The sequence below is a fragment of the Mercenaria mercenaria genome, chromosome 8 (assembly GCF_021730395.1).
Source record: "Mercenaria mercenaria strain notata chromosome 8, MADL_Memer_1, whole genome shotgun sequence".
Lineage (NCBI taxonomy): Eukaryota > Metazoa > Mollusca > Bivalvia > Venerida > Veneridae > Mercenaria > Mercenaria mercenaria.
The window spans coordinates 20,135,193-20,162,624 of NC_069368.1; the positions used below are offsets into that span (position 1 = coordinate 20,135,193).

Genomic DNA, 27,432 nt, shown 5'->3' on the forward strand with positions numbered 1-27,432 from the left:
AAAAACTAAATGTTATTCAAAATACTGAAAAGGTATTCAAGATTTTATCTATCTTAACATATTATAGCAGAATCTGAACAAACATTTACAATATGTCAGCAGCAATATGTATAACATCAGATTATCTGTGTAAAGTGCCATCATATGTTTTCATACTTCCATCATATGCTTATGCAATTCTATTATATGTTAACACAGTTGACAAATAAAAAAATAACATACATGTATATCAAAACAGTTTATAAACAGTTTATACACTATTTACAGTTTATAACATCTGTTATCGTTGGAATGTAGTGTTTATAATGATACTGTTATACAACATGTTTAGAAGCTTGAGATAACACACCCATACAAAGTAGAGTAGATGAGATTTAATACTTTTAATCAATATTTCTCCCGCAAAAAAAAGCTGAGATCACTGAAATGTCTTAAGAATTTATAAGTGCATGTAAATAAAATACACACAAAACCTAAACATTGAGAATAAAATCAAACATATTTCTAATTATTTGAAGTGAGCAACTATCAAGATAGAGTATTCATTTTATCGGACATTTTTAACAAACTTTTATTACAGCTAATATGAAGTTACATCTATCTCATCTTCTCTTAAGTGTGGATCCCACCAGGGACTACATATATATATAGAACAATTCCATGCCCTTCCAAACAGTTCCAGACCTATAGCTTTGATTTTGTAAGAAACTGACCGTATGTTTCTACGGTAAGCGGGGAATAAGTTTTATTTTGATCATCGTAGTAAAACAATGGGTCGTCAATATCTTGTGGATGAAAGCCTTCTTTTCTCAGTTGTGTTTTCTGTTGTTTTAGCGTTGTTGTTACAGCTTGTTCTTTAGGAAATCGTAGAAACAACGGTCTAGCATAGCTTGGTAAATTCTCTTTTGCATGAAGAAAAATGTCTTTAAGAATTTTCTGTGAAGTTTCTGCATTATTTTCTAAATGAATTGCTGCCATACCTGCCCGACCTTCAGATCCTGAAAAAATAATTATTATAATATATTACATTACATGACTTTATATAAATCTCTGTTCCGTAGTTTACGTACTGGTCTATAGTTCAACACTAAATTTTAAAAGGCTAAAGTCAATATCTGAAACAACATTTAGAGCTGTCATAGGACAGCAACACTCGACTATCAACAACCTTGTCAATTAAATGAATACAAAATTCAAAAAAGGGGCATAATTTTCTAACAGAGCAAAATAGAGTTATGAGACCTGTGCAATGTAAGTCAGTTCAACTCAGTGAATAAGTGTGTGATGTTTCATTAATTCCCACAAGTGGTTACTGAGATACCAACTTACATACAAGAGGGCCATGATGGCCCTATATCGCTCACCTGTTATCATTGCACTTGAGGACAAGAAGGTCCTCAGAAAAAAGATCTAAGTCCAAAGGACAGGAACAACAAAGGGAAGAAATTTAACCAAAAAGAAAAAAAAATTCTTACAAGGTACAGATATGTCAAAATACACCTAAAAATTGGAGGTACCATCCATGTTGTACCACAGAAAGGTGGTCTCGGTTTTTCCCTATGGCCAATAATAAAAAAGTTACTAAAAATAAGCTATTTATAGTAACGCAAAAGGGAAGTAATTAAAAAAAAATATTGTAAGTGAACAAAAGAAGGATCTGCCAAATAAATCTGTTGACATAAATGAAATTTCAGATCAGTATCTTCATTAGTTACGGAGATATACCCATTTTAATTTGAAATAAAGGGAGGTAATTTGACATAAAATCAGTCCATAGTTATCTACCCACATTGGCTCAGTCCAACTAATGACAATAATGAAATTTCAAATAAGTCCTATAAGTACTTACTGATATAAATCCATTTTGATTACAATCAGGGGAGGTAATCAAGATATAAAATAACTCTGGAACCTACGATTGGATCTGATTTGTCATGGAATCCAAGATTTATTGTTGCTGAAGATATTTTGGAAGTTTGTATCAAATAAAACCATAAATGAAGTCTCTATATGGCTGCAAAAGCCAAAATAGCCAATTTTGGACCTTTAAGGGGCCATAACTCTGGAACCCATGAGGGAATCTGGCCAGTTCAAGAAAGGAACCAAGATCTTGTGGTGATACAAGTTGTGTGCAAGTTTGGTTAGATCAAATCATAAATGAAGTTGCTATTGTGCAGACAAGGTCAAAATAGCTAATTTTGGCCCTTTCAGGGGCCATAACTCTGGAACCCATTACAGGATCTGGCCGGTTCAAGAAAGGAACCGAGATCTTATGGTGATACAAGTTCTGTGCAAGTTTTATTAAATTCAAATCATAAATGAAGCTGCTATTGTGCAGACAAGGTCAAAATAGCTAATTTTGGCCCTTTCAGAGGCCATAACTCTGGAACGCATAAAGGAATCTGGCCAGTTCAAGAAAGGAACCAAGATCTTATGGTGATACAAGTTGTGTGCCAGTTTGGTAAAAATCAAATCATAAATAAAGCTGCTATTGTGCAGACAAGGTCAAAATAGCTAATTTTGGCCCTTTCAGGGGCCATAACTCTGGAACCCATAATGGGATCTGGCCAGTTCAAGAAAGGAACCGAGATCTTATGGTGATACAATTTGTGTGCAAGTTTGGTTAAAATAAAATCATAAATGAAACCACTATCGTGCAGACACGAAATTGTTGACGCACGGACGGACGGACTGACGACGGACGAAGGGTGATCACAAAAGCTCACCTTGTCACTATGTGACAGGTGAGCTAAAAAAATTTGCCAAACTGGGACGCCGAAGCTGACGCAGACACACAGGTGAATCCAATAGCTCTACCTTTTCTTTGAATAGTCAAGCTAAACATCTCATATCTAGTAATAAAACACTTACAAAATAGCTTTCTGGTCAAAACTTGTATAATATAAAATTTCGAATTTAACAGTAGATAGAGACTGTTTTTCACAAAAAAAGGAATGTCTCCTACCACTTAACATGCATACAAAGTAAAATGCCACAAAGGGCCATAACTCCAGTGAAAATAATTGGCCAATTACATTCCAAAGATATAAACAACTAGAGCTAGCATTAATCAACCTTCTGAAGTTTGGTGAATTTCCAACTGGTGGTAAAGGAATAGAACAGGCATCATAGAATTTGACAAATCAAGGGTCATTTTTCTGCAGAAAATCATTTAAACAGAACATGCAGATAAAGTGTGTTCACTATAAAATACAACAAACAAGCGCCATAACTCTGCTAAAAATCAAACGACTGGAAGATGCCAAAAATATGCACCATCAGGCTTTATACTGATAACTCCTATATTAAGGTTTTCTTGAAAACAAAAACACCACATGTTAGGTATCATATTATTTTACCTGGAACTTCAACTCCATAGACATTAGCATCATGAATAACATCAAGCTTGGTCAACACGTTTGATACCTCGTAAGTAGCAACATTTTCCCCTTTCCACCTAGAGTAAAACAATTTGCATTTAAAACTAAAGCATACAACAAAACTTCAATGTCATGCATATCTTCAAGTGTACCAGGTAATTTACATGCTTTGAAACATTGCTTGTTCCAGAGTAAAGGTCATTTTAGTAGACAAAACTGGAAAATAAATAAATATGTATATAATAATTTTATTCGTAAGTATTTTCCTATTTATTAGACTTTGTCTTAAACTGACATTAACTTTTACCATAACTGCACATGTTAAACATATCACGATGCCTTCATATCCTTGTGTTACTTACCTGAATGTGTCACCAAGTCTATCCTTGAAGTAGACAAAGTAATCTGAATCCATTGTCAACATATCTCCAAAGTTGAAGTAACAGTCTCCTTCTTTCAGCACATTTCTCAACAATTTCTTTTCATTTATTTCCCTACCACCTTTATAGAATTGCATGTCCCCATAATGATGTGGTATACCACCAAGTAACAGGCCTGGTTCACCTGTAAATGAAAGTCATGATGTTATGGTATAGCTCCAAGTAACAGACCTGGTTTACTTGTAAATAGAAATCATGGTGTTATGGTATAGCTCTAAGAAGAATACTTGGTTCACCTGTAAATGAATGTCATGATGTTATGGTATAGCTCCAAGTAGCAGACCTGGTTTACTTGTAAATAGAAATCATGATGTTATGGTATAGCTCCAAGTAACAGACCTGGTTTACTTGTAAATTGAAATCATGATGTTATGGTATAGCTCTAAGAAGAAGACTTGGTCCACCTGACAATGGAAATCATGATTTTATAGTTGAGAATAAAGTAGTAGACCTGACCATGGAAGTCATTATTGTATGATATAGCAACAAATGGCAGGCCTGGTTTTAAATTACCTATCAATGGAAGTCAGTAACTGTATGGTATGGTCTGGCATTGAGTAGCAAAGAAAGATTCACCTGGCAATAGATATCGTAATGTTACAGTAGAGCACTGAGTTGCAGATTTGGTTCATCTATCAAATATAATCATGATAATAATTTTGGTATAGCACTCAGTAGCAGACCTGCCTCGCCTGACAATATGAACCATAAAGGTATTGTGTAAAACAGAGTAATAGACCAGGTTCATTTGACAACAGAAATCATAATGATTCAACACCTAGTAACGTACTTGGGTTCATTTGTCAATGAAATCATAATGGTATGGATCATGCCTAGTTCGTCTTAAGATGGATGTCTTAATTGTATGGTATAATAGCACAAAGTAGCAGACCTGGATCACCTGACAGTGGAAATCATAATGGTCTAGTTCATCTGACAATGGATGTCATAATGGTATGGTACAGCAAAAGGTAGCAGAGCTTGATCACTAAAAAGTGGAATTCATAATTGTCTGGTGCGGCACATAGTACTAAAACCTAGTTCATCTGCCAAAGAAAATCATGACGGTATAGTCAGGCACCTAGCAGCAAACCTGTTTCACTTGTCAATGGAAATCATAATGATATGATATGGTATGATAGCACACAGGTTTAGAAAATATGGAGTGGACACAATGGACAGCTGACAGATATGTGTGACTCCAATACAGCCCCTATATACGGTTCAAACTCTGTATCTTGAATTTCAATGGATCAAGGGTTTTAATTTGTGATAACTGAAATTCAACTTAGAATAATATTTTGTGCACATGCTTTCGGGACGCAGACTTCAAAATGTCCTCGGGATAGCTGGCATTTTTAGATAAGCAAGTTCGAGATAAGTTTCAACTGTACTTTGTATCAAAGGTATAATAATTAATCAGGTACCGGCTTTGACTTGTATACAGTGTCCATTCTTATTTCTAATAACATCTCCTGTGTCTACATCAACTTTAACCAGCAACTTTGGTGTAGGATCCAGCCTGTTCTGAAAACATCAAGAAAGCATGATTCTTTAAATGCGATTTCAAATTTTGATACTACTTACTGACAAAATATTAAGAAAACTTTAATATTTAAAAGATACTTTGACCAGATGGCAGTACAAAAGATATGTTTTGATTCATCTTAAATGCTGAACTTGCATGACAGTGGATTTTTTTATGATTAGGAGACTATTTATATATGAAGCTTCAATTTGCTTTTGCCATTCTGTATTTCTTATTGTACTCATTAGACCTACATTTATTGTGGGATCAAATGATGTTTGCGAGTTTGACAAATGAGCGCCGCTTTGCCAACAACTTGAATCCAGATCAGCCTGCACATATCTACAGCCTGACCTGAATCCATTATGACTGCTCATCAGCTGCATGCAATTAAGTGCTGAAATTGATAAACGAACAGTAGAACAGTATGGATGTGCACTGATCTGGATTCTTGCTGGTCATCCTAAGCCTTAAGGATGGATTTTGCATACTGGCACTCAAATGTATCATTTAACCTGCATCAAATTAATTCTATAGCTAAAGCATAATCATATACAGACTAGTAAATACTCTGATTAACTCACACTTTAAATGAACATAGTTACAACTCATGAATGGCAAAACCTATCTCAGTTCTTTTCTGTTATAACAATTTCTTGCAGTTTGGATATAGGAACATATTATGAAATATAATGCTTAATTTCTAAACACAATAACTAAGAAGATTTTGACTAAGAAGGAAAACTATCATGTGATTCTACTCTGGGATGTCTAGCAAACAAATATATACTAAATTCTGCTTGACAAAAACTTTGGACAGGGATTGTGTTCTGCAGGCTTTCAAGCACACATAGTTTTATGCTTGTATTAATTTGTTTCACAGCTTTAAAAACTAATCAGAAAGACTCAACAATTTATATTTATATTTTCAATATGACCCTTTTTTCATTATTAAAAGATGAGTCCTGCTTTAAAGCAGTATTATATAATAAATGAACTCTACAAAGCTCTGCCACTAGATGTCTTTTGAAATAATTGAACCGTTCCATGAGAAAACCAACACAGTGGCTTTGCTACCAGCATGGATCCAGACCAGCCTGCGCATCTGCGCAGTCTGGTCAGGGTCCATGCTGTTCGCTTTCAAAGCCTACTGCAATTAGAGAAACCGTTATAGAACAGCATGGATCCTGACCAGACTGCGCGGATGCGCAGGCTGGTCTTGATCCATGCTGGTCGCAAAGCCACTGTGTTGGTTTTCTCATGGCACGGCTCAATTAAAGTTTTGAACATCAAATAGTACAATGCCTACACACTCCTGCAATTTATTAATACAAAATAATAAACAAGAGCTGTCCGTAAGACAGCATGCTCTACTTTTCTCAGTGCTTGACTCTTAGAGCTTTGCCAGTAAAAACTTTATAACACATTAACCAAAAAATTCTAAGTTAAAAAGGGGCAAAATTCTGTCAAAATTCAAATCAGAACTATGTGGATATGTTGATTGTTTCTCCTGGTGTAGACTTTGATACTAAATAACTATTTTAAGTTTCAAGTCAAAAGCTTTGATAGTAAAAGTTAGGGCTGTCATTGATTGGGTCTTAGGCGTATCGACGATACCGATATATCAGAAGACAAATATCGACGATACATCGATATACTGATTATTAAGTTAGATTAACAACCTATTTGTTCATATAATACTATATACCTTCCTGTAAATGCTATTTTAAGTTTTAATGTAAATTTCCATATTTCTGTTTGATTCTGTTGTATTTGTATTTATGAAATAAAAGAAATACATAAAAATTAATAACATCTTTCATTTTTATTTTGCCTTCACTCCTTTTTTGCATTCATCCAAATTTACAACTTTGTGAACTTAAGTTGTTTTTTTAGGGTCTGAGAGTTTATTTGGGTAGTTTTTTCTCCCTGTAAAATATCGATTTTTGAAAATGGGAATCGATAATCGATCGACAAAAAAAAATCGTTGATACATCGATATCGTTTCTATCGATGACAGCCCTAGTAAAAGTGATATTTGACTTTATCAAAACATTCTGTTAAAAAGGGGCATAACTCTGTCAAAATTCATATCAGAGTTATGGGGATTTTTTTCTCCTGGTGTAGACTTTGACTGTAAATAACTCTTTTATGTTTCAAGTCAAAAGCTTTGATAGTAACAGAGATATCTGACTTCATTAAAAACGTTAACCAATGGACGCCAGCACAGATGCTGGGGTGAGTGCAATAGCTCTACTTTTTCTTTGAAAAGTCAAGCTAACAATGTTCTTTATTAAATGCTAATATTTAGATCTTATAAAATGCCCATCCTATCTGCTACTTGAAAGCCTGTTTTAACATCAACAATGACAGAAGACACATACTATAAGAGGAGAATATCGGCCGCAGGATCCGGTACGGTTGCTAAGATTCATTAAAGCTATTGTTCCCTCAGTTGCCCCAAAGAATTCACAGATTTTTGGAATATTGTATCTCTGTTTGAAGGTCTCCCATATGTCTGACCTTAACCCATTTCCAACAGCGACTCTCACATTATGCTTACCATCTAACGGACTCTGAAAGGAACAGTAACAGTGAATGTTACGACGTGACAACATAACACAACTACAGGAGGGTTTAGAACAAATGATTTGGTTATCCAAGCTATAAACTTCCAATTTGTACAGCAACCATACTTACACTTTCTTTTTCAGTAAAGTGTAAGTTTAATTTGAACAAATTCTGATTTTTGTGGCTGTATTTCATGAAATATTTAGAATTGTTACACATCATTCTCAGACTGCCATTGTTGAAATAACAAAATAATCTCCAAATGTAAATGTACAGAAGAATACCATGTAAATATTGAATCTTCTGTAGGCTATTATCCTTGGCGAGCGGCTGTAAAAGTTATAGCACAGTGTCAACCAAATCCATTGTTATCATCTATCTATCTCGATCATGCGGTTATACACCTACAATCCTAGAAGGTACTTTCAGAAACAAATTGTATCAAATATTTTGTGCAGCGAACATCATGATATCTAATTTTTGTTTTCCATGGAATAATCATATACAAACATATTTATCAGTCAGAACATGTGCGCATAATTAAAGCAGAAAATCTAAAGGTATAATTATTTCTGACGAAAGGTTTGTTTTACTTATTCAAAAATGGTTTAAGGATAATTTTCATTAATTTCAAGCTGTTACTGCCTGTAAATAATAATTATTTTACAGTCATGTACACTAACATGAGGAAAACTGTCACTTAAGCACAAAAATGGGATATCTGCATTGACAAAAACAAGCACTTATCCACTTTTTGCACAGAAGTTATGAAATGTCCAGAACTTAGTGTGCCTTCAAAGTACATGAAGCATGCACATGTACATTGTAACTGGGGAACAATAAGTATACATGCAATGTTTATCATGCATGAATGTAAGATGATAAGCTATTGTAAGTGCACAATAGATGTATGGTTCACTTTTTGTTCTATTTAACTAACTGGGCAAATTTTCACTTTTTGTCAAATTTTTTATTAGCCAGGCAAATATTCAAATATGTTTCTGAAAGTATTCTTTTGGATTGTGTTCCATACAGCACTAGAGGTGACCATTATGATTACAAAATACATTGTAAAACATACAAGAAATGGTGAAATGCGACCACATGCACCAAACTTATTTTCTAGGTTCATCAAAGCTGCAGTCCCCTCCGTGGTGCCGAAATATTCTATAACCCAAGGAATATTGTAACGTTTCTCAAACTGTTTCCATATATCTGTTCTCAGACCACTTCCAATTGCAAGCCGAATTTTATGGGTTTTATCTAAAGGACTCTGTAAAACATTCAAAGTTAATACGGATTAAAGTTCCATAAGGCGAAAACTGATAAAAGATCCATAAGGCTTAAATGTTATGTTAAGAACAGATAATAGCATCTACCCAATAAGAAATAGAAAATCACTACTTTCAATATTGCACACAAATTTACACAGTCAGAGCCATAAAGGGAGGTAATCATAAACAACAGATTCAATAATGTTTTTTACTATGTTAATCAATATTCAAACCTTTGGCAAATATATCAGAAAACATTAATTTTATTGAAAACAGAATTTAATAAGAAATAGACATATTTTCTGTTCATAATAAAAATGTTGCAGCCATATTACAAACAAAGGCATTATGGGCTTTTAACAGGACCCATATGGTAAGGTGGCTATCATCTGCCATTATTTCAAACTGGCATTACACCTGACTTCATCAATTAAAATTGATAGTTTCACTAAGAAATTTTGGTTCATATATACCAAAATACAAATTTCCTACACACATGTACCAGTAAATAAATCACATGTTGCAAATTACCTTTTAATTTCTTTCTTCCATATGTCAACTTTTGACTTGCATGTGTGCAAATTGTAAATTTAAACTTCTCATTAATCCTCAAAACACACTTTAATCAATGATGCCTCCAACAAAATATTTTGTGGGATAGTAATTACTACTTACATGTATGAGAACTTATTTTCATTAAAAGTGCATTTCAATTTATGTATGCACTATGTAATGAAGTCATCTTATATAATCATTATTTGAGCCGTGCCATGAGAAAACCAACATAGTGGGTATGCCACCAGCATGGATCCAGACCAGCCTGCACATCCGCGCAGTCTGGTCAGGCTCCATGCTGTTCGCTTTTAAAGCCTATTGGAATTGGAGAAACTATTAGCGAACAGCATGGATCCTGACCAGACTGCGCGGATGCGCAGGCTGGTCTGGATCCATGCTGGTCGCATACCCACTATGCTGGTTTTCCCATGGCACGGCTCATTTTTTGTTTGTAAGCTTATATTTATAGTCGCCCCTGGAAACCAATATGAGTGACTCCTCCAAATGACTAGCTGTTAGTTCTTTCAGTTGGAGGATAGTGCCAGGTACGGAAGACACTGCAATTCCAAAAGCTTTCCAGTGGTTCTTTTGTGTGCTGGGTGTAAAGCAATAATACAATGGACTCTTATCTGAGTGTTAGTTACTTTAGTTGGACGAGCTGAGTGCTGTCACTCACGGCCCCTGGTTTCATAGTCAGACAGTGTTACCACTGGACTACAGTGTAAGCTCTTTTAACGATCTCATTTAACCAGTAAGGTAAAACTTTATAAAACAATTGAGCTGCACCATGAGAAAACTAACATTATAGTGCATTTGCAACTAGCATTGATCAAGACCAGCCTGCGCATCCGTGCAGTCTGGTCAGGATCCATACTGTTCGCTTTCAAACTCTATAATTAGGCCTAAAAAAAAAATTCTTTGTTTCCGGTAACATGCTAAAAAAAATTAGGGTAGGTAGGTCGGAACATTTTTTTTTTTGGATTTTTTTTTTATTAAGGGAGACTTTTCGGAAATTATTTTTTTTTTTGTCAAAAAATGATTACAAATAAGGGTGTTATGCCTTTAGAGCATCACTAAGTTGATTTCTAACATCACTGGCCATGTTTAAAGCATAAAAAGTGCAGTTTTGCATCTTTTTGTTAAAAAGTTGAAAAAAATATTCTCCAAGGCCATAAAAACATTTAGGGTCGGGCCAAAAATTTAGGGTAGGTCGGGATACCGGAAACAAAGAATTTTTTTTTTACGCCTTACAATTAGAGAAACCATAAGCAAACAGTGTGGATCCTGACCTGACTGTGCAAATGCGCAGGTAGGTCTGGATCCATGCTGGTCGCAAATGCGCTATGCTGGCTTTCTCATGGTTCAGCTCAATTATTACTATGTCAGTATAGTGAAAACAAATGACCATATATCCTAATGAGTTAGTGATACATTATGTGTACTGCTGAGGTACAATGTACATCTGAAATGCAATATTTATACTTTATGAAATAATTAAGAAATTTTTCACTGGCTGAAAGTGCGGATGGAAATATATCTGGCTCAATGGTAACTGTTAAGGCTGTAACAAGGCTCTGCTGAGTTACTGCAAAACATTTACCCAAGAGCAAAATATTTCTATCCGCACTTTCAACTAGTGATCGATTCTCTTTTCTGCCGTATTCTTCATAAAGAAATAAAGTAAAAAAGATTTTTTTTCTTTTAAGCACTATTTTATCATAGCAGATTTAGCAGATTTAGCATACCAAATTATGCATTCATTCATAAATTACAGCATGTGAGTCATCTAACACCATTGGGTGTAAGATGAGTTTTTTACAGCACCGGCATAATCATCCGAAAATCCTGCCTGACATGCAAGAAATGAAGGTGTTTTTCTCACCTCTTCTGAAACAGTATCCATATCTACAGAACTGGGAATTCTAGTAACATTTTCCCTAACTGTAAACTCTTCCCTGGTTTATTTCAATATGGTTAAATCTGCATTAATTCAAAATATTCACTTATCTAAAGATCAAAACCTAAGTCACGTCTGATTTAATTGAGATAACAAATGGTGTTTGATTTTTGCAGTAAATTTAATGGAGGAAGATTACTGTTAACATTTACAGAAAGAAATGACCCTTACAGAATAAAGACTCATTCCTGACTCATTCCCTTTTAAGCAAAAATGAATGCTGAACAGGTCCTTATCTACGAAAATCTAAACTGAAACAGTAAACGTAAGACTAACCTCAGGTACTGTCAGAAGGTATCGACAGAGCTCTCCTATATACTGTATCACTGTCACATTGTGTTTTCGAACATCTTCAAAGTATTGATGAGCAGAAAATTTCCGTTTCAAAACCATTGTAGAACCTGTAATGTAAATAATCTACAATAGGCTGTATCACATCAATTAGAAATCATTTACATATTCATTGAGTTAAGCTGAACACTCGAGCAGGGTAAGCTGCCATGCTAATATATTTGCTCCTACCTGTACTGAAAAAGCACATATTTCTGCTTGGTCAAAATTTTGTGAATTTGAAATTTTGAGTATGTTCGCGAGGTTTAATATTTGCGAAATTGCAAAAATGGTATATTTCTTGAAGTATACTAATGGTAAATATTTACCCAAGGATGAATTTTCTAAAGATGTAGGACTGTAAAAGCAGAAATTTTCACAAGAGTTTAATGTCGCTATAAATATATTTTCGCGAGGCCCTACTTCTTGCAAAAATTAAACTCTTGTGAAATTTTCTGCTTTTACAGTAACTGAACCAATCACAGACTGGGTGAATGAGTAAAATTGCTTTTTGTGAGGAAGATGGAATTAGTAGTTACTAGAGTTGATCCTAGTCCACGGGCTGTGTTTTTCATGAAAAAGGTGCTACATAAGTCTAGCATAATAATAGTCCAACAGTGACAATATGATACTGTAGTGATATATTTACCTTGATCTAGTGTGTTCATGAGCCCTAGTCCCCCGGCAGCACTATGATACAGTGGTGTACATGTATAGAGGATATCTGATGGCATGAAATCAAAAAGTTGGAAGAACTTGCTGATACCAACACCTTTTGCTTGAGTGATGATTGCAGGCTTTGGTAAACCTAAAAATTAAAATCATCATATTTTATGTAATTAAATTCCATGATGAAAATACTGAACTTGGTTTGCATAGGCAACTGTGATCAACTGAAAGTACGATCTTTTGCGAGAGCATACTGAATTTGGTATGCAAATCCAGTTTAAATATTTGCTTGACTTTTATATGAAAATTCTATCTGAGGAAAGATTATATAGCGAATATTTTAGCTGACAGAAAACAAGAATATTTGTATACAGAGCACAAAAGTTTATTAAACATATCTTCAAAACATCTATCACAGTCACACCACCTCAACACCATGGCATGAACAATTTCTGTCATTATTGTTGTTTGGTTAGAAGCTACATCTATACAATTTTTGAGGTCACATTGTGACTTTCCAGCTTATAACAGTAAAGGAAGCGCCACTGAGCATTATTTCATCCAGACAAGCACCTCTGGGTAGAACCACCAATATTCAGTACGCTAGCTGGATGGCTTCCACACATGAAAGAATTCTTCACCCAAAGCTAGCTAGTTTCAAACATAGTGGAGAGAGGCAAGTGACTCACAGTAATCTTCAAGGAAAAGACAATGCTGTCCCTATGTTCACTATATGATTTAAGGCAATGAAAGAACTTTCAAATTTGGCTTAAAACACAAAAAAGTTATGAACATTGCAAAATTCGATCAAAATGACAGCCATTTTATTTCCATGCATCAAAAAAGCAAAATGTTGAAGTTTAATTTATATTTTAACATTCGTTTGAACTGTATTCTCCTTATAACTTATAGTTAGGTATTCCTTCCCCTTCAACCACCCAACCATGTAGGCCCCTGAATGGTTACTGAGGCATGGTCTAATGGAAATGAACAAGAGTAAGAAAGTGTCTTATTCACAACACATATCTATAGCTTGATTTTTAATTTGTAAAAAGAATGCCCTATTCTAATGTTACTATTTTTGTATTCAAAATTTATTTTATTATAACATTAATACTTTCAATCTCTTTTTTAACCCTTAGCCTGCTAAATTTCTATAATGGACTGGTCTGACATCAAATTTGGGCAATAAAATCTATTATTTTAAGGGGTATTCACTGAAAATTTGCTGACTGAATAGCGACCAATGGGTCTGCACTGGTTGCAAAGGCAAAATCACTTGCTGCCAGCAGGTTAAAGTAGTTCATTATACATCAGGGACTGTTTCCTTACCAATTTAGTAACACAGTTACATCTTGAGTGGATTATACTCCTGGGTCAAAAAGTTTATGAACCATGATTTCAGGCATTTTGCAAGCAGATGCATTCAAGAATTGCCAAAAACTGAAGTGCCAAAGTTAAATTTGTTTACTTTTACTTAATCATAATGACATTTTGGTGAATGCAGAAATTTATACTAACTAACATTTTAGCAAATTCCTTGAACTTGCAAAGTTCATGAACATTTTTATGTCATGAGCTTTTCTATTTATATACAGTATTAGATAAGAATTTTAGAAAGCTGACAATTGGTCTTTCGAAACAAATGACTGAGTAAAACAAGAGCACCGCCTTGCGGGTGCTGACGCTCATCTGATTTTTTTTGTGTAATAAAAATATTGTCCTACCCATGATTTTCTAAGTCTAAAAAGAGCCATCATTCTTGCAAAAAGCAGGATAGAGTTATGTTTCTTGATGTACAGTGTCCACTTATGATGGTGAAAAACTGTTGCAAGTTTTAAAGCAATAGCTTTGATAGTTTATGAGAAAAGTTGACTTAAACATAATACTCAACCAAGAAAATGATTTTCTAAGTCCAAAAGGGGCAATAATTATTGCAAAAAGCAGGATGGAGTTATGTTGCTTGCTGTACAGGGTCAGCTTATGATGGTGAACAAGTGTTGCAAGTTTCAAAGCAATAGCTTTGATAGTTTAAGAGAAAAAAGTTGACCTAAACATAAAACTTAACCAAGAAATCTGATATTTTCTAAGTCCAAAAGGGGCCATAAATCTTGCAAAAAGCAGGACGGAGTTATGTTTCTTGCTGTACAGGGTCAACTTATGATGGTGAACAAGTGTTGCAAGTTTTAAAGCAATAGCTTTGATACTTTAGGATAAAAGCTGACCTAAACATAAAACTTAACCAAGAAAACTGATTTTCTAAGTCCAAAAGGGGCAATAAATCTTGCAAAAAGCAAGATGGAGTTATGTTTCTTGATGTACAGGGTCTGCTTATGATGGTGAACAAGTATTCCAAGTTTCAAAGCAATAGCTTTGATAGTTTAGAAGAAAAGTTGACCTAAACATAAAACTTAACCAAGAAATCTGATATTTTCTAAGTACAAAAGGGGCCATAAATCTTGCAAAAAGCAGGACGGAGTTATGTTTCTTGCTGTACAGGGTCAACTTATGATGGTGAACAAGTGTTGCAAGTTTTAAAGCAATAGCTTTGATACTTTAGGATAAAAGCTGACCTAAACATAAAACTTAACCAAGAAAACTGATTTTCTAAGTCCAAAAGGGGCAATAAATCTTGCAAAAAGCAAGATGGAGTTATGTTTCTTGATGTACAGGGTCTGCTTATGATGGTGAACAAGTATTCCAAGTTTCAAAGCAATAGCTTTGATAGTTTAGAAGAAAAGTTGACCTAAACATAAAACTTAACCAAGAAATCTGATATTTTCTAAGTACAAAAGGGGCCATAAATCTTGTAAAAAGCAAGATGGAGTTATGTTTCTTGCTATACAGGGTCAGCTTATGATGGTGAACAAGTATTCCAAGTTTCAAAGCAATAGCTTTGATAGTTTAGGAGAAAAGCTGACCTAAACATAAAACTTAACCAGGCAACTCCGACGCAGACGCCGACGCCGACAACCGCTCAAGTGATGACAATAACTCATCATTTTTTTTCAAAAAATCAGATGAGCTAAAAATGATAATTTAAAGAAAAAATAGTCCTCTATTACATATTGAACCAGTGTTTTCTATGGGAAGATAAAATGTTGCCTTTAACACAATAAAGAGCTGAGTAAATATATGTTACCAGTGGTTCCTGAGGTAAAGATGTAACAACAGGGTGTACTGAATCCCATCCCTTGTCTCACACTGGGACACACAGGTACTGGAAATGTACTAAACATTAAACTATCCCAGGATTCATAGCCTGTACCACGGTCACGTCCATGAGCATATATAGGTATTTGTCCAATATCGTGTCTCACTTCCTCAACTGACTGAAATATCTGATCATCTGTAAAAAATAAACAAAATAATTTACTTGCAATTTCTTGAATTTCACTCTAAATCGACTTATCACATGTTTTAGGTGAAAAATAATTTTTCTCAAAACTTAATTAATAAAAAACATGGGTACTGTGAAAATGACCACTGCTACAAACTTATGGCTCAGGCTAATTCTTAGTATATCAGTGCAATATTATTATTTACCACGATCTAAAGTTAAATTACAACATTTGAAAACAAAACAGATCTTCGGAGAGATCTATTCATATCTTTTCTCATGTGCTTGTTCCTTCATAAACACCAGGAATAGAGTTTGGTGAACAAAACAAGCATGGACGTGCAGGCTGACCTTGGTCTACTCTGGTCTCAAAGGCAGAATCATTTGATGCCAGCAAGCAAAAGGTTAAAATTATTAAAAATATTATGTAGCTATATAACATAATTGTCTTATAGTTACTTTTTCCTATATAACCAGTCTCCTTAGCTCATCCAGAAGACCACAATTATAAGGATAAGACCACTTGTTATGTAAATTGTCTGCAGTTACATAACTGAAATACTGTAGAAAGATGGCAAAAAAACTTTGTCTAACCTGGACCAATAATGAGGGCCTTTGCCTCACACGCCTTTATTGTATGTATCAATGGCTGTCCTCTAATGTGGAAGTTGATAAATGCAACAGCTATACCAAGCTTCTGTAAACCTGGAACAAAACAGAATACATTTAAGAAAATGGAAAGTTTTAATAAAACATTGTAATTAAATTACAGATTGGGTGTGGATGCTACAGACCAATTTTAATGAAGATCTATACATATACTGGTTCACATAAACAGGTTGTTTGAATGTTTATCTTTTTTTTAGCCTTTGTGCCACCTATAACAGGCAAAGTGGAACTATTTAAACAAATTTGAGAGATGACTATGCAAGTATGCTTCAGAACAAGGTTGGTGATTATTTACTATCTTGTTCATGAGAAGAACTTGTTTTAGGGTAATTATGTTTTCTTTTAGCTCTTGTAGCCTCTAAGGGGTCCACACAAAACATTTTGAACAAATGTGTTTACATTATGAATGTCTTCAAATGACTGGGAGACCGTTAACATAAATGTCTTCAAAAGACTTGGGGGACTGCCCCTCCCCTATTTCTATGCTCTGGAAGTTGGGGATGGGGGTGTGGGGACTGCCTATCCCCCACCTCTCAACCCTTCCCTGCTTCTATGGCTATGTAGTGTACTTTTCTTAGAAAGTATGAAAGTTAAGTGGAGAAAAGTTATTGAACGACTTAATTTGTTTAACACATACCAAGAAATGTCCAGATGAAAGACGGTTCATTCTCTATCATTATAGCAACACATTCCCCAAGTTTCAGCCCCCATTTTGCCGCTATATTTGCCACTTTGTTTGCCTGGTCATTCATGAACTCATAACTATACACTCTGTCCTCGAAGATTACAAATGGCTTCTTAGGGTGTTTGGCAACAGCTTCTTCAAACATGTTTATAAGGTAGCGCCCAATTTCATTGTCCCTCAATATCATTTTTCCAGCTTTTCTTCCATGTTTCATCATGGTCAGATCGTAGCCTATCCATGGGAAAAATGCTCGCCATGATAAAATTCCTGCCCCTACTGTGCCAGCTGCCCCAAGTAAAATCTTGTTCCGTTTTGATGTCATTGCAAATTAAGTTGCTGAATCTGAAAAACAAATCCAGAATCTGATGTCATTTGTTTAAGAAATAATATATCTCATCCAGTGATTTGTCGTTGAATAAATCATTGTTTGGAGTTCAGATGCAAAGGAATTATATAACGAGGGCGCAGCCCGAGTGATATAATAATACGCATCTGAACGACAAACAATGATTTATTCAAGAGCAAATCACTAAATGAGATATATCATTTCGATTCTAACACGTTACAAAGGATTTTTGAGTACATCCTTGATGACATGCATTAAATATTTGCCCGTTTTCAATCGGTTTCTTTTCCAGCGCGCCGCTATGCCGTTTGACGCCATGACGTAATAATTGTGACGTCAGAACAGTGATTTGTTGTACAATAATTCATTGTTTTCTGCCTTCTTCGTTTAACAGGAAAATGAATCAGCTCCTGTTAGAATTGTAGTTTAACTTCTACCCTGCTTTTCTATAACGAACTTGTCCATCTTTCAATTTGGACAGTACCATTAACTGTTAAAAGGGGTGCATACCAAATCTGCATTGATGTGCAGACTGATCATGATCTGCACTGGTCGCAAAGGCAGAATCAATCGTGTCCAGCATGATAAACGTAAAAAAAGCCACTACATGTGTATAATTTTACTTTTAAACTTTGATTTCTTATGATATTTTATGATTTTCATTTTTTCTCACTTGTTATCTCAAACTTTAAAGTTAAAACCAAAGTATCGGATCCATATAATATCTAAATGAAACACTGAAGTTTTATACTTTGTAGCATGGTCCCTTCAAGTTCTGTAAGCCTAAGGCTTTTAATTTTATGTTAAAAACAGACTATGCTGCTGTCTGAATAGAGACTACACATAATTAAATTGTTAGAAAAATGAAAGTTTCAATATTACACAAGAAATTATGAAGTCAGTGCCATAAAGGGCGATAATCAAAACAGTGCATTTCATAGTACTTTCTATTATGTTATTTATTTAGTCAAACCTATGACAAATACATGAGAAAACAATGATCAAACATTGGATTTAAGAAGAAAATAATATATTTTATGCTCATAACCAAACTGTGGCAGCCATATTTTAATCAAAGGCATTATGACCCAGCATTGGATTTCTGAAATAGTGTGATAAAGTATCTATATGGTACTTGTAAAAATGCATTGTTTTACCAATTGGAATTTAAGGGAATGTTCTTGAAAAGGCAGCTCTCTGATTGGTAAATAGAAATACTGATGTAAAAATTACAGCATTTAAATTGCAATCCTGAAAAGTTTATAAAAGCTTTAGATTTTGGCATAAAAGATGCAGTTTTTTACCAATATGTAAAAAATATTATTTAACAAGAATTTTTACTTGAATGCATCTTTGAATAAAATTTCTTACATAAAGAAGAATATATTATCTCCCTTTCCATATAACTAATATTATATTATCGCAACTGCAGACGGTAGTGTTACTAAATTTAGAAATGGGTCCTATGATACAAAGAATATTTGGTCAACTGTGACTCGTTTCTTCTTTAATAAGTTAACATTATGTAACAATTTTGTTTTAATTTAATAGTGAAATAAAGGAATATAAAACTGAACCCTTGATCCAAATCAGACAAATCGACTCTCGCAAAAAAAATTGAAAAACTTATCCTGTAAAACTTGCACACAAAATAAGGTTATTATAAAATAAATTGAATCAATGAATCTAGCATTCACTGAACATAGCAGGATCAAAACCTACTATTGTGCTTTAGGGTATAGCGAATTTTAGGGTATAGATGAAAGGACTTGATAAATTTGGCATTTAGATTTAAGTTATTATATAAATTTTCATCTCATCCATTTATTTGCTGGCATACTAGCATTCTGACATAGATTTTAAATGTTTGCTTGTTAACTGTGTTATTTCTTACAATGTCATGTCATTGTAAGAAATTTGCTATCCTTTACTGAATAAATCAGTGTGCATGTAAAAGACATAAGTAAACCTACATTTTAGTTCCTTTTAACTGGAATTAATGCAGGAAAAGTTTGAGTTCTATCGTCTATACCCTAAAGCACTACATTTTAGCTTGTATTAAAATGGGCAAAATGCAACAGCCCCACCCCGCCCCCTCCAATCCCGGGACACTTTAGGTTCAGTCAGGCCAGGGAGCAGCTTTGGATCCTATGAGACATCTCACTCAGCTTAAAAAAATAACTCCATAACTCCATCTAACAAGTTTAGTCAGTGTGTAACAAACTAAATTTAATAATTTTTATACTGTACAGTACTACCGGTATCAGCAAATAAAATTATATCTGTTATGTACTGTTTAATCACATTTTAATTGACCTGAATAATTTAAAAGTATGGTAGCCAGAACAAGTGTGTTTGAATGTTTTATTTTTCTTTTCTATCGTCATATTAGAATATTAGAAAGTCTAGGGGATGTGCTTCGACCCTTACTAGTCATTTGACAGAGCAAATAAATGGGGTTACCTATAACTTATAAGTGGGGCCCGAAAAAAAACTAACTTCTGGGTTTCCAAACATGTGTAAAGTTTTGATTGTTTACCATTGATTCTAAATAAGAATGTAAATTTACCCTCATTTTGTGTCTCAGACAAGTATAGGATAATCTGACTGGTATATTTGAGTCTATTGGGTTTTGTTATGCAAAACTACAATACATCTAAGCAGACAAACACTTACTTTGTACTTTTGATGTCAGTATTAGGTGAGATATTCCATTTATCAAAACAAAATAATGAAAATGTTCATGTCGCCACTTTAAAGTATTCAATTTGTCTGTGTGTAAATAACAGGGAAAACTTATTTCCGGTGCTATTTAGTGTTTTTTTTGTATTTAGCATTGTCAGAGTAGGAATAAAAATATCACCAGAGAAATACTTCATGTATATCTTGTTTAATAAAATCGTAAACACGTTGTCTCCAAAATGGCTGCAAGATACGTTACATGGAAATCTCAGTACAAAAATATAATTAAGAACGATCTATTGTGCCTCCAATAGTGATTTCCGAACTAATGAATCAATTTGCTACCCCGAATTGATATCATATACATCCACCAATAACACCTGATCTTTTTAAAATGGGTCAAATATTGAAATCGGCAATGCTACTTTAACTCATGCAAGATATGTTACCTGTAAAAGCAGTTAAAGCTTTGGAATGAAGCAGAATGGCCAAGATTTAAAAGTATTGCTGACTCGCTGTTCACATAATATTTAACAGAAACTTAATTTTAAACAATATGAAGTTAATTTTCTTTCATAAAACCTTAATCAACTTTAATCTCGCAAGATACGTTACTGCAAGATACGATACAGTCTAGCAAGCACTTAGACACAAAAATATATTTAAGATGTAATCGCACCGATTTCTGACAGTACTAAAATCATGATTCAGTGTGTCAATAACTTCGTAATTTTGGAAGCCATTTTACCATTGTTTTGTGTCTGTATACTGCTCTCTGCATCATCTGAAATCAGGGTAAGTCAATTTTATATCTAAATAATGATATTATTTTGGCAGATTTTATTACACCAACTGCTGTTTATGTCTTTATGAAACTGTTTTACTACGACAAACAGCAATTTCAGAAATCGAAATGAAATGCCTGTGCCATTTGGACGTGCAGTTATGGTAACATTTCTTACACAGACAGTAATGTATCTTGCTGTTTCGAAATATTGTCCTTACATCATAGTTAAATCGTAAAAATAACATTTCCATGGCAGGAAAACTTTTCTTTAACAATGGTTGACGTATCTTATGCACAACTTATTTTAAACAAAATGGTTTGACCAAGTATCGCGTCCATTTTAACATAGGAATTTCATGCATCATGTAGATATAGTCAGTTCTTAAATGAACAGCTGATGTTTTGAAGAAATGTCTACCATTTTTCCTTATATAAGAGGAACATGTCGCAGATGTGTATTTGCACTAGCACAATGAGCATGTATTTCTAGTTAAAGTGTTTGATTATTTACCCAATGCTAACAATTGGACTATATGTGTAGTGGTAACGTATCTTGCAACGACTGAAACCATACAATCCTATCTTTATATATATATTACATTTTTGCGCACTGGACAAACAACAACAACACGATAGCAACAATACAAATACAACATGTATAATGATAATTATAATCATCATCATCATCATCATTATAATAATACTTACTAAATTCGTAATATAGATCTGATAATAATAATAATTGTAATAATAACAATAATTCATAATTAATACTATTATCATGATTTGTATTTTTATAATAATGATTAATACTGATGATAAATATTAAATATAATGATAATTATTGTTATGCGTGGAAGGTTCACCGGATCTACGGTAACAAACGTGAAGGTGATACTTCCGAGAAAGGTATATCCCTTTTTAGTTGTAAATGACCATAGAAACAATTGCAAACATACTGAAATCAGATTTAGGCACCAAGACTCGAAGTATTTTATATTTGGTAAGAATAACTATTTTTATTTCTATGGTATACCTCTTCTTACTCAATCAATTCTCTGAAACAAAAAGTGTCAAAAGTCACGAAAGTACTTGTTGTTAAAAACCATAATTATTATGCTGCAAACTGTATAGACCTAAAAAAGTGGCAGCTGATCCGGCAGTTGTTATTTTGTCATTCTTATGTAGAATTAATGTTACAGACAAGCAAATTGCTCATAACTAACGAAGGGAAGTAACTCAGACGATCAGAACCCCAGGTAGCTACAACATCACCTCATTTTTTATTCAGCAGTTTAATCAAAATCACAGGTTTCCTTAAACTTACAATTTTTGAGTGAACCGATGTATTTACAGATGGTATTCTAACTGATAACCCTGCTACACCACCAAACCACACAAAGATAAATGCAAATGGTGAAATTCTGATTAGGGGAGGTAACTTCAATTGTTTCCATATCACAAATTTTTGTTTTTGTTGGTACGCACTCTAACGTCGCACCGTCATTCGACTTTCCAGCATTGATAGTGGAGGAAGACCCGAGGTGCCCCTCCGTGCATTATATTCGTCACGGGCGGGCACCTTAGTTTTCGTAAGCCAGCTGAATGGCTGGGCAGGCATTGAATGCCTAGATTTTGGCAGTGGGCCAAGGGATTTTTTGTCTTCACCAGCACAGTTGGGGGCTAATGACCATCACAGTATGGCTCCAATAAACAAGGGTCATTGTTTATTGGAGAGACAGTCTACCTTACAAGTGTATCTATTAGCGAGAAGAGGAAATTATGTAATTTATTTTAAATTAATGAATAATTGATAACTTTTAAAGTTATACTAGTTTTTTTTTTTTTTTTTGGCATTTCTATGTAAAGAAAAATATTTGTTGATCAAACAGAATAATAAAATAATCAGAAACTTATTTTCACAATAATGAAATAATGAGAAACTTACTTAAAGAAACATGCAAGTTTTTATTTTTCAAATTCTGTCTGGAGAATTGTGATATTTCTAAAAAATGTGACTTTCACTCATCTAACGCTTGCAGAATACTGTAAGTAACATTGTCTAAATTGAAAACAGAATGTGAAAGTTACAAAGCAAAACATGAAAAATGTCCCTTTTGGCAACATACTAGTACTGAAAATGAAAATTGAGTATAGATGGAACACAATAATTTTATATACAAATAATGTTGATTACATGAATACATGAAAATCAATTTTCAAATCGAAAAATTTTTTTGTCAGCACAAAGAACTCAGGAAGTTTTCACTATCTTGTGTTTTATTATCATTATTATTATTTTCAATAGTATTACTATATCTTTTATCATCCTATATGTAATATAATAATAATAATAATGATAATAATATACTAATGATAATATAATAATGATAATAATAATAATTATGATTATCTTTTATCATTATTATCATTATTATAACATTAAAGTAATAGTTATTATCATCTACATAATATCAAAATAACATTTTTTTTTCATTCCACATTTACTAAAGAAAACTTAATTTCTTTCAACTCCACTGCACACATCTTCATGGTCTAGTTGGGGTCCCTGCTGTGCTAATTGCCCTCTAATCAGTTGCTATTACATAGTCGCTGATAAGCAGCAGATAAGACGGGAGTTGTATATTGGATTGGGGGGCGGGGGGGGGGGGGGGGACACTTATATAGTAGTGAATCTAGGCCTTTAAACCTTTGTTAAAAGTCAGTATACTATTCACTCATAAGTGCGTACATCTAATTAAGGGGCAATTTATAATTCTGGCGCTGGATGGCTTCCTCACATGAAGAATTCAACGCCTTGAGTGAGGCTCGAACCCAAATCCGGGTGAGGGGCAATTGATTTCAAAGTCAGCAACTTTATCCACCACCGGTGTTGGTTGACACATTTGATGCTCGTTCGATATAGATTATGATTCACCGAAAATCTCGATTTTAATTTAAAGCTCTTATCCCGAATTCTACTAAAAATGCAAAAATCCTTGTTTTCTTTATTTCTTTCAAGATTACTTTATTTGTGTGACCAATTAAAAACAGGTGATTTATGATGCAAGTAATCGTTATTGAGTTACTTTATCTAGATTCGATATCATGAAAAAATATCACACAAGCTTACAGAAACTTTTCCGACTGGAAACACTGAAAACATATGTTATTAATCTAGATGATCAACAATTTAATATGCGACGAGGCTTGGGCTTTGGAACGTGAAATATTCGCCAGACGCGGCAATACAGAAGTCCCCTACCGGTGAAAAAACAATTTTACTTGACCTTCAATAATGACCTTGACCTTTGACCGACAACCATTGGTCATGCGCGAGACACATAGTCTAATCATGGGGAACATTTCTGTGTAGTATTAAAAATGCAATTAAAAGTAATGGAGAGAAACAAATTTTTACTTGACCTTGAGCAGTGACCTTGACATTTAACCGACAAGCATAGATCGATCATGTGTTGACACATTGCCTTTTCACGGGGAACGTTTGTGTGAAGCACTAAAATAATCCATCAATGCATATAAAGTTATGTAGCAGAAACAATTTTACTTGACCTTCAATAGTGACATTGACCTTTGACCTACAAGCATAAGTCTTGTACTTGCATAATCTGCATATTGCCCTCTATTCACATACTAAGTTTTATTAACCTAGCTTGAACACTTTTTGAGTTATCGCAGGATCCATATTTGCGGACGAACAGACGGACGGACATTCCTATATATGGGTATTTATGAGGCTACTCTTTTGTTCTCTCTATTTTTTTCTTTAGCCATGTATTTCTAAAAGAGAAATAATCACATAAAAGCTTATGGAATGAAAAAGTACAGTTACCTATTGTTCCTATAGCCACCTAAGTATGCAAATGTAAGCTCGGTCGGACGGACGGATGGAGGGCATTCCTATAGTCCCCTCCGGTGTTCCAACGGTAGGGGGCTAAAAACGTCAGTAAAAGAAATATGAGTCGTCTTGAAAAGATATTTCTGATATAATATTAAATCAAGTATTGCGGTCAAAATAGTGCAATGTATTAAATGACAACTTGTGTAATCATACACACTTGCAGCATTACAAATAGGATCCCATGAAACTGCATTTAAAATATATATATTTCGTAATAAATCTTAGTGCTTTTTTCGTTGCTGGGATCTCATTGCATGGTTATATGGGCATAAGTTGCATTGTCATTGCATTTGTAAACCAAAATGGAGAAAAAAGACTCTTGATAACTGCGATCGAATAATTATAAACAGACTGTAGTCTTATAGAAACATGAAATTTAAAAGATAGCAATAAAACAAAGTGTCATACTAATGGGCGACACATTTAGCTACTCTAATCCCATGAAAACTCGTGGCAAAATTCATCAATGGTAAACTACTCAGAACAAGCAACAGCCAAATTCTTTTGGCAGCTATAATGGTGACTTTTTGTTACACGCTTACCCTTACCATTGCAATATTATGAGTAGTTTATACGAATACATATTTGCAAAAGCTATTATACTAGAAAAAGCATATACGTGTAGTACGCTTTAAGTTTTTATAGCTTTGATATATCCGTAATGTTTGTACCAAACAAATTATGTTATGCATACAGTATATACAAAGTTCAAACTTCCCTATTCATTTTCAAACATATTCCTGTATTGTAGTATCACAGTCAAGAACGAGAGCCAAAGATATAACAATATCGTATAACTTTTTATCCGTAACAATAGTATTTCTGCGTTCTAACACTTTGGCAAACTAATTGAATGAGCTTATGGTCAGACCTGCGATATAAGCAGCCAGCTAATGGAGCGACGCAACGCGGCTGCTTAAGACTATAAGATTCTTTCACTGGTTGTAGGTGCAGATAGGAATATCCGGCCTCGAGGGTAACTGTTTTTAGGCGGTAACGAGGCTCCCTGCCTTTCCGGTTTTGTTTTATCAGTTGCAGCGTAACGTTATGATTTTTTGATAAAATAACGTGATTTGAATCGAGAAATATACTATCAGGAACCAATAGGAACTGTCAAGGTATTGAATTTTTACTCCGTTTTTTAAATAAAATATAAATTACTACATAAATCTTCTATATACATGTAGTTCGTTATACGTCATTTACAGCACGAGAGTCATCTTACACCCCGGGTGTAAGATGGATTTTTCCAGCACCGGTAAAGATACCGGAAATCTCCGTCTGGTATGCAAGAAATGTGGCTTGAGTCATGTTGAAATATGGAAGTTTATTAATTGGTAACTTAAGGCAAGTTGCTACTTCATACAGGTGACCACTAAGGCAGGGTTTACTGTATATATTTATCACAGTTCTATAGACTATATTGTAATTAAATGTGTCCAAATTTTCATGTCATCTTAAAATCACAACAGTTTATTTATTGAAATATTTCTTTCTTCTTTCGTTGTCAGTGTCGGCTGATTATGCCTGTGCGTATTTTCGTATGCTGAGCTACGTGCAGCACGTGTCAATCACATGCATCGTACATACTAGCCACTTTGACCAGAAGCTACCATGGTGCAGTTATACATGTATTTTAAAATGTTCCTCTCGGAAGTTTCCACTGACCCATACATGATACAACTGGGAGAGGATTTCCATTTTCACACCCTTCCGCTGATTAACTTCAAGAAACTTCCGAACTGGTTGCGCTACGTCACTGCTCAGTAACCAACCTTGCACAAATAGTAATCTTTATGCAGATAGTTATGTCTCGTTCTGATATACATGTATTTCAATAAGTGTACATAATGAGCATGGTTTTATGTAAATACGGACAGAACTGTTATGCATATAAATGAAATTTCTTAACGTGTTTTAATCAGGATTGCGAGATTTTGATAATTTTACTGTAAAACAAAGTGTTTTAATTACCTCTAAAGTATCTCCTTACTTCCTTCGAAATAAAATTAAAATGCTTATGAAATTCCAAATAACTTTTGAATTCGTGTTGATTTGTTATAGCGCATACTTATGATACTAGTATATCGTTATCATAAAGTTAGGTATCAATACAGGGGTCAACTTTTAGAACGCGACAAAGTTCATAAACTAAATTCAGCTATAAATATCGCAAAGATATTCGTGCATATTAAATTAAAGCTCTTAGTGCATTTATTAAGTGTACATCTTAATTGCCATTCAATGAAAACGCCGTATTAATTCCAAAGAATGAATTCATACTATACATACTATGG

The 27,432-nt window shown here is 34.1% G+C and overlaps 1 protein-coding gene across 4 annotated transcripts; it reads right to left on the reverse strand.

The window, feature by feature from the left end:
* On the reverse strand, positions 1 to 27,247 carry LOC123522915 (long-chain fatty acid transport protein 2-like). 4 transcript variants are annotated; one of them, XM_045300431.2, is made up of 11 exons: positions 27,110 to 27,247; positions 17,351 to 17,740; positions 16,639 to 16,749; positions 15,847 to 16,053; positions 12,685 to 12,843; positions 11,982 to 12,106; positions 7,733 to 7,924; positions 5,248 to 5,347; positions 3,743 to 3,944; positions 3,360 to 3,457; positions 1 to 998 (listed from the first exon to the last, which is right to left on the reverse strand). In XM_045300431.2, the coding sequence occupies exons 2-11, from the start codon at positions 17,718 to 17,720 to the stop codon at positions 685 to 687; spliced, it is 1,878 nt and encodes a 625-aa protein (XP_045156366.2). In that variant the 5' UTR covers positions 17,721 to 17,740; positions 27,110 to 27,247; the 3' UTR covers positions 1 to 684. The 4 variants fall into 4 exon arrangements, with proteins under 4 accessions (XP_045156366.2, XP_045156369.2, XP_045156367.2 ...); XM_045300434.2 differs by lacking the exon at positions 7,733 to 7,924 and adding an exon at positions 9,001 to 9,192; XM_045300432.2 differs by lacking the exon at positions 27,110 to 27,247 and adding an exon at positions 22,541 to 22,665.
* Between the last annotated feature and the right edge of the window lie 185 nt (positions 27,248 to 27,432).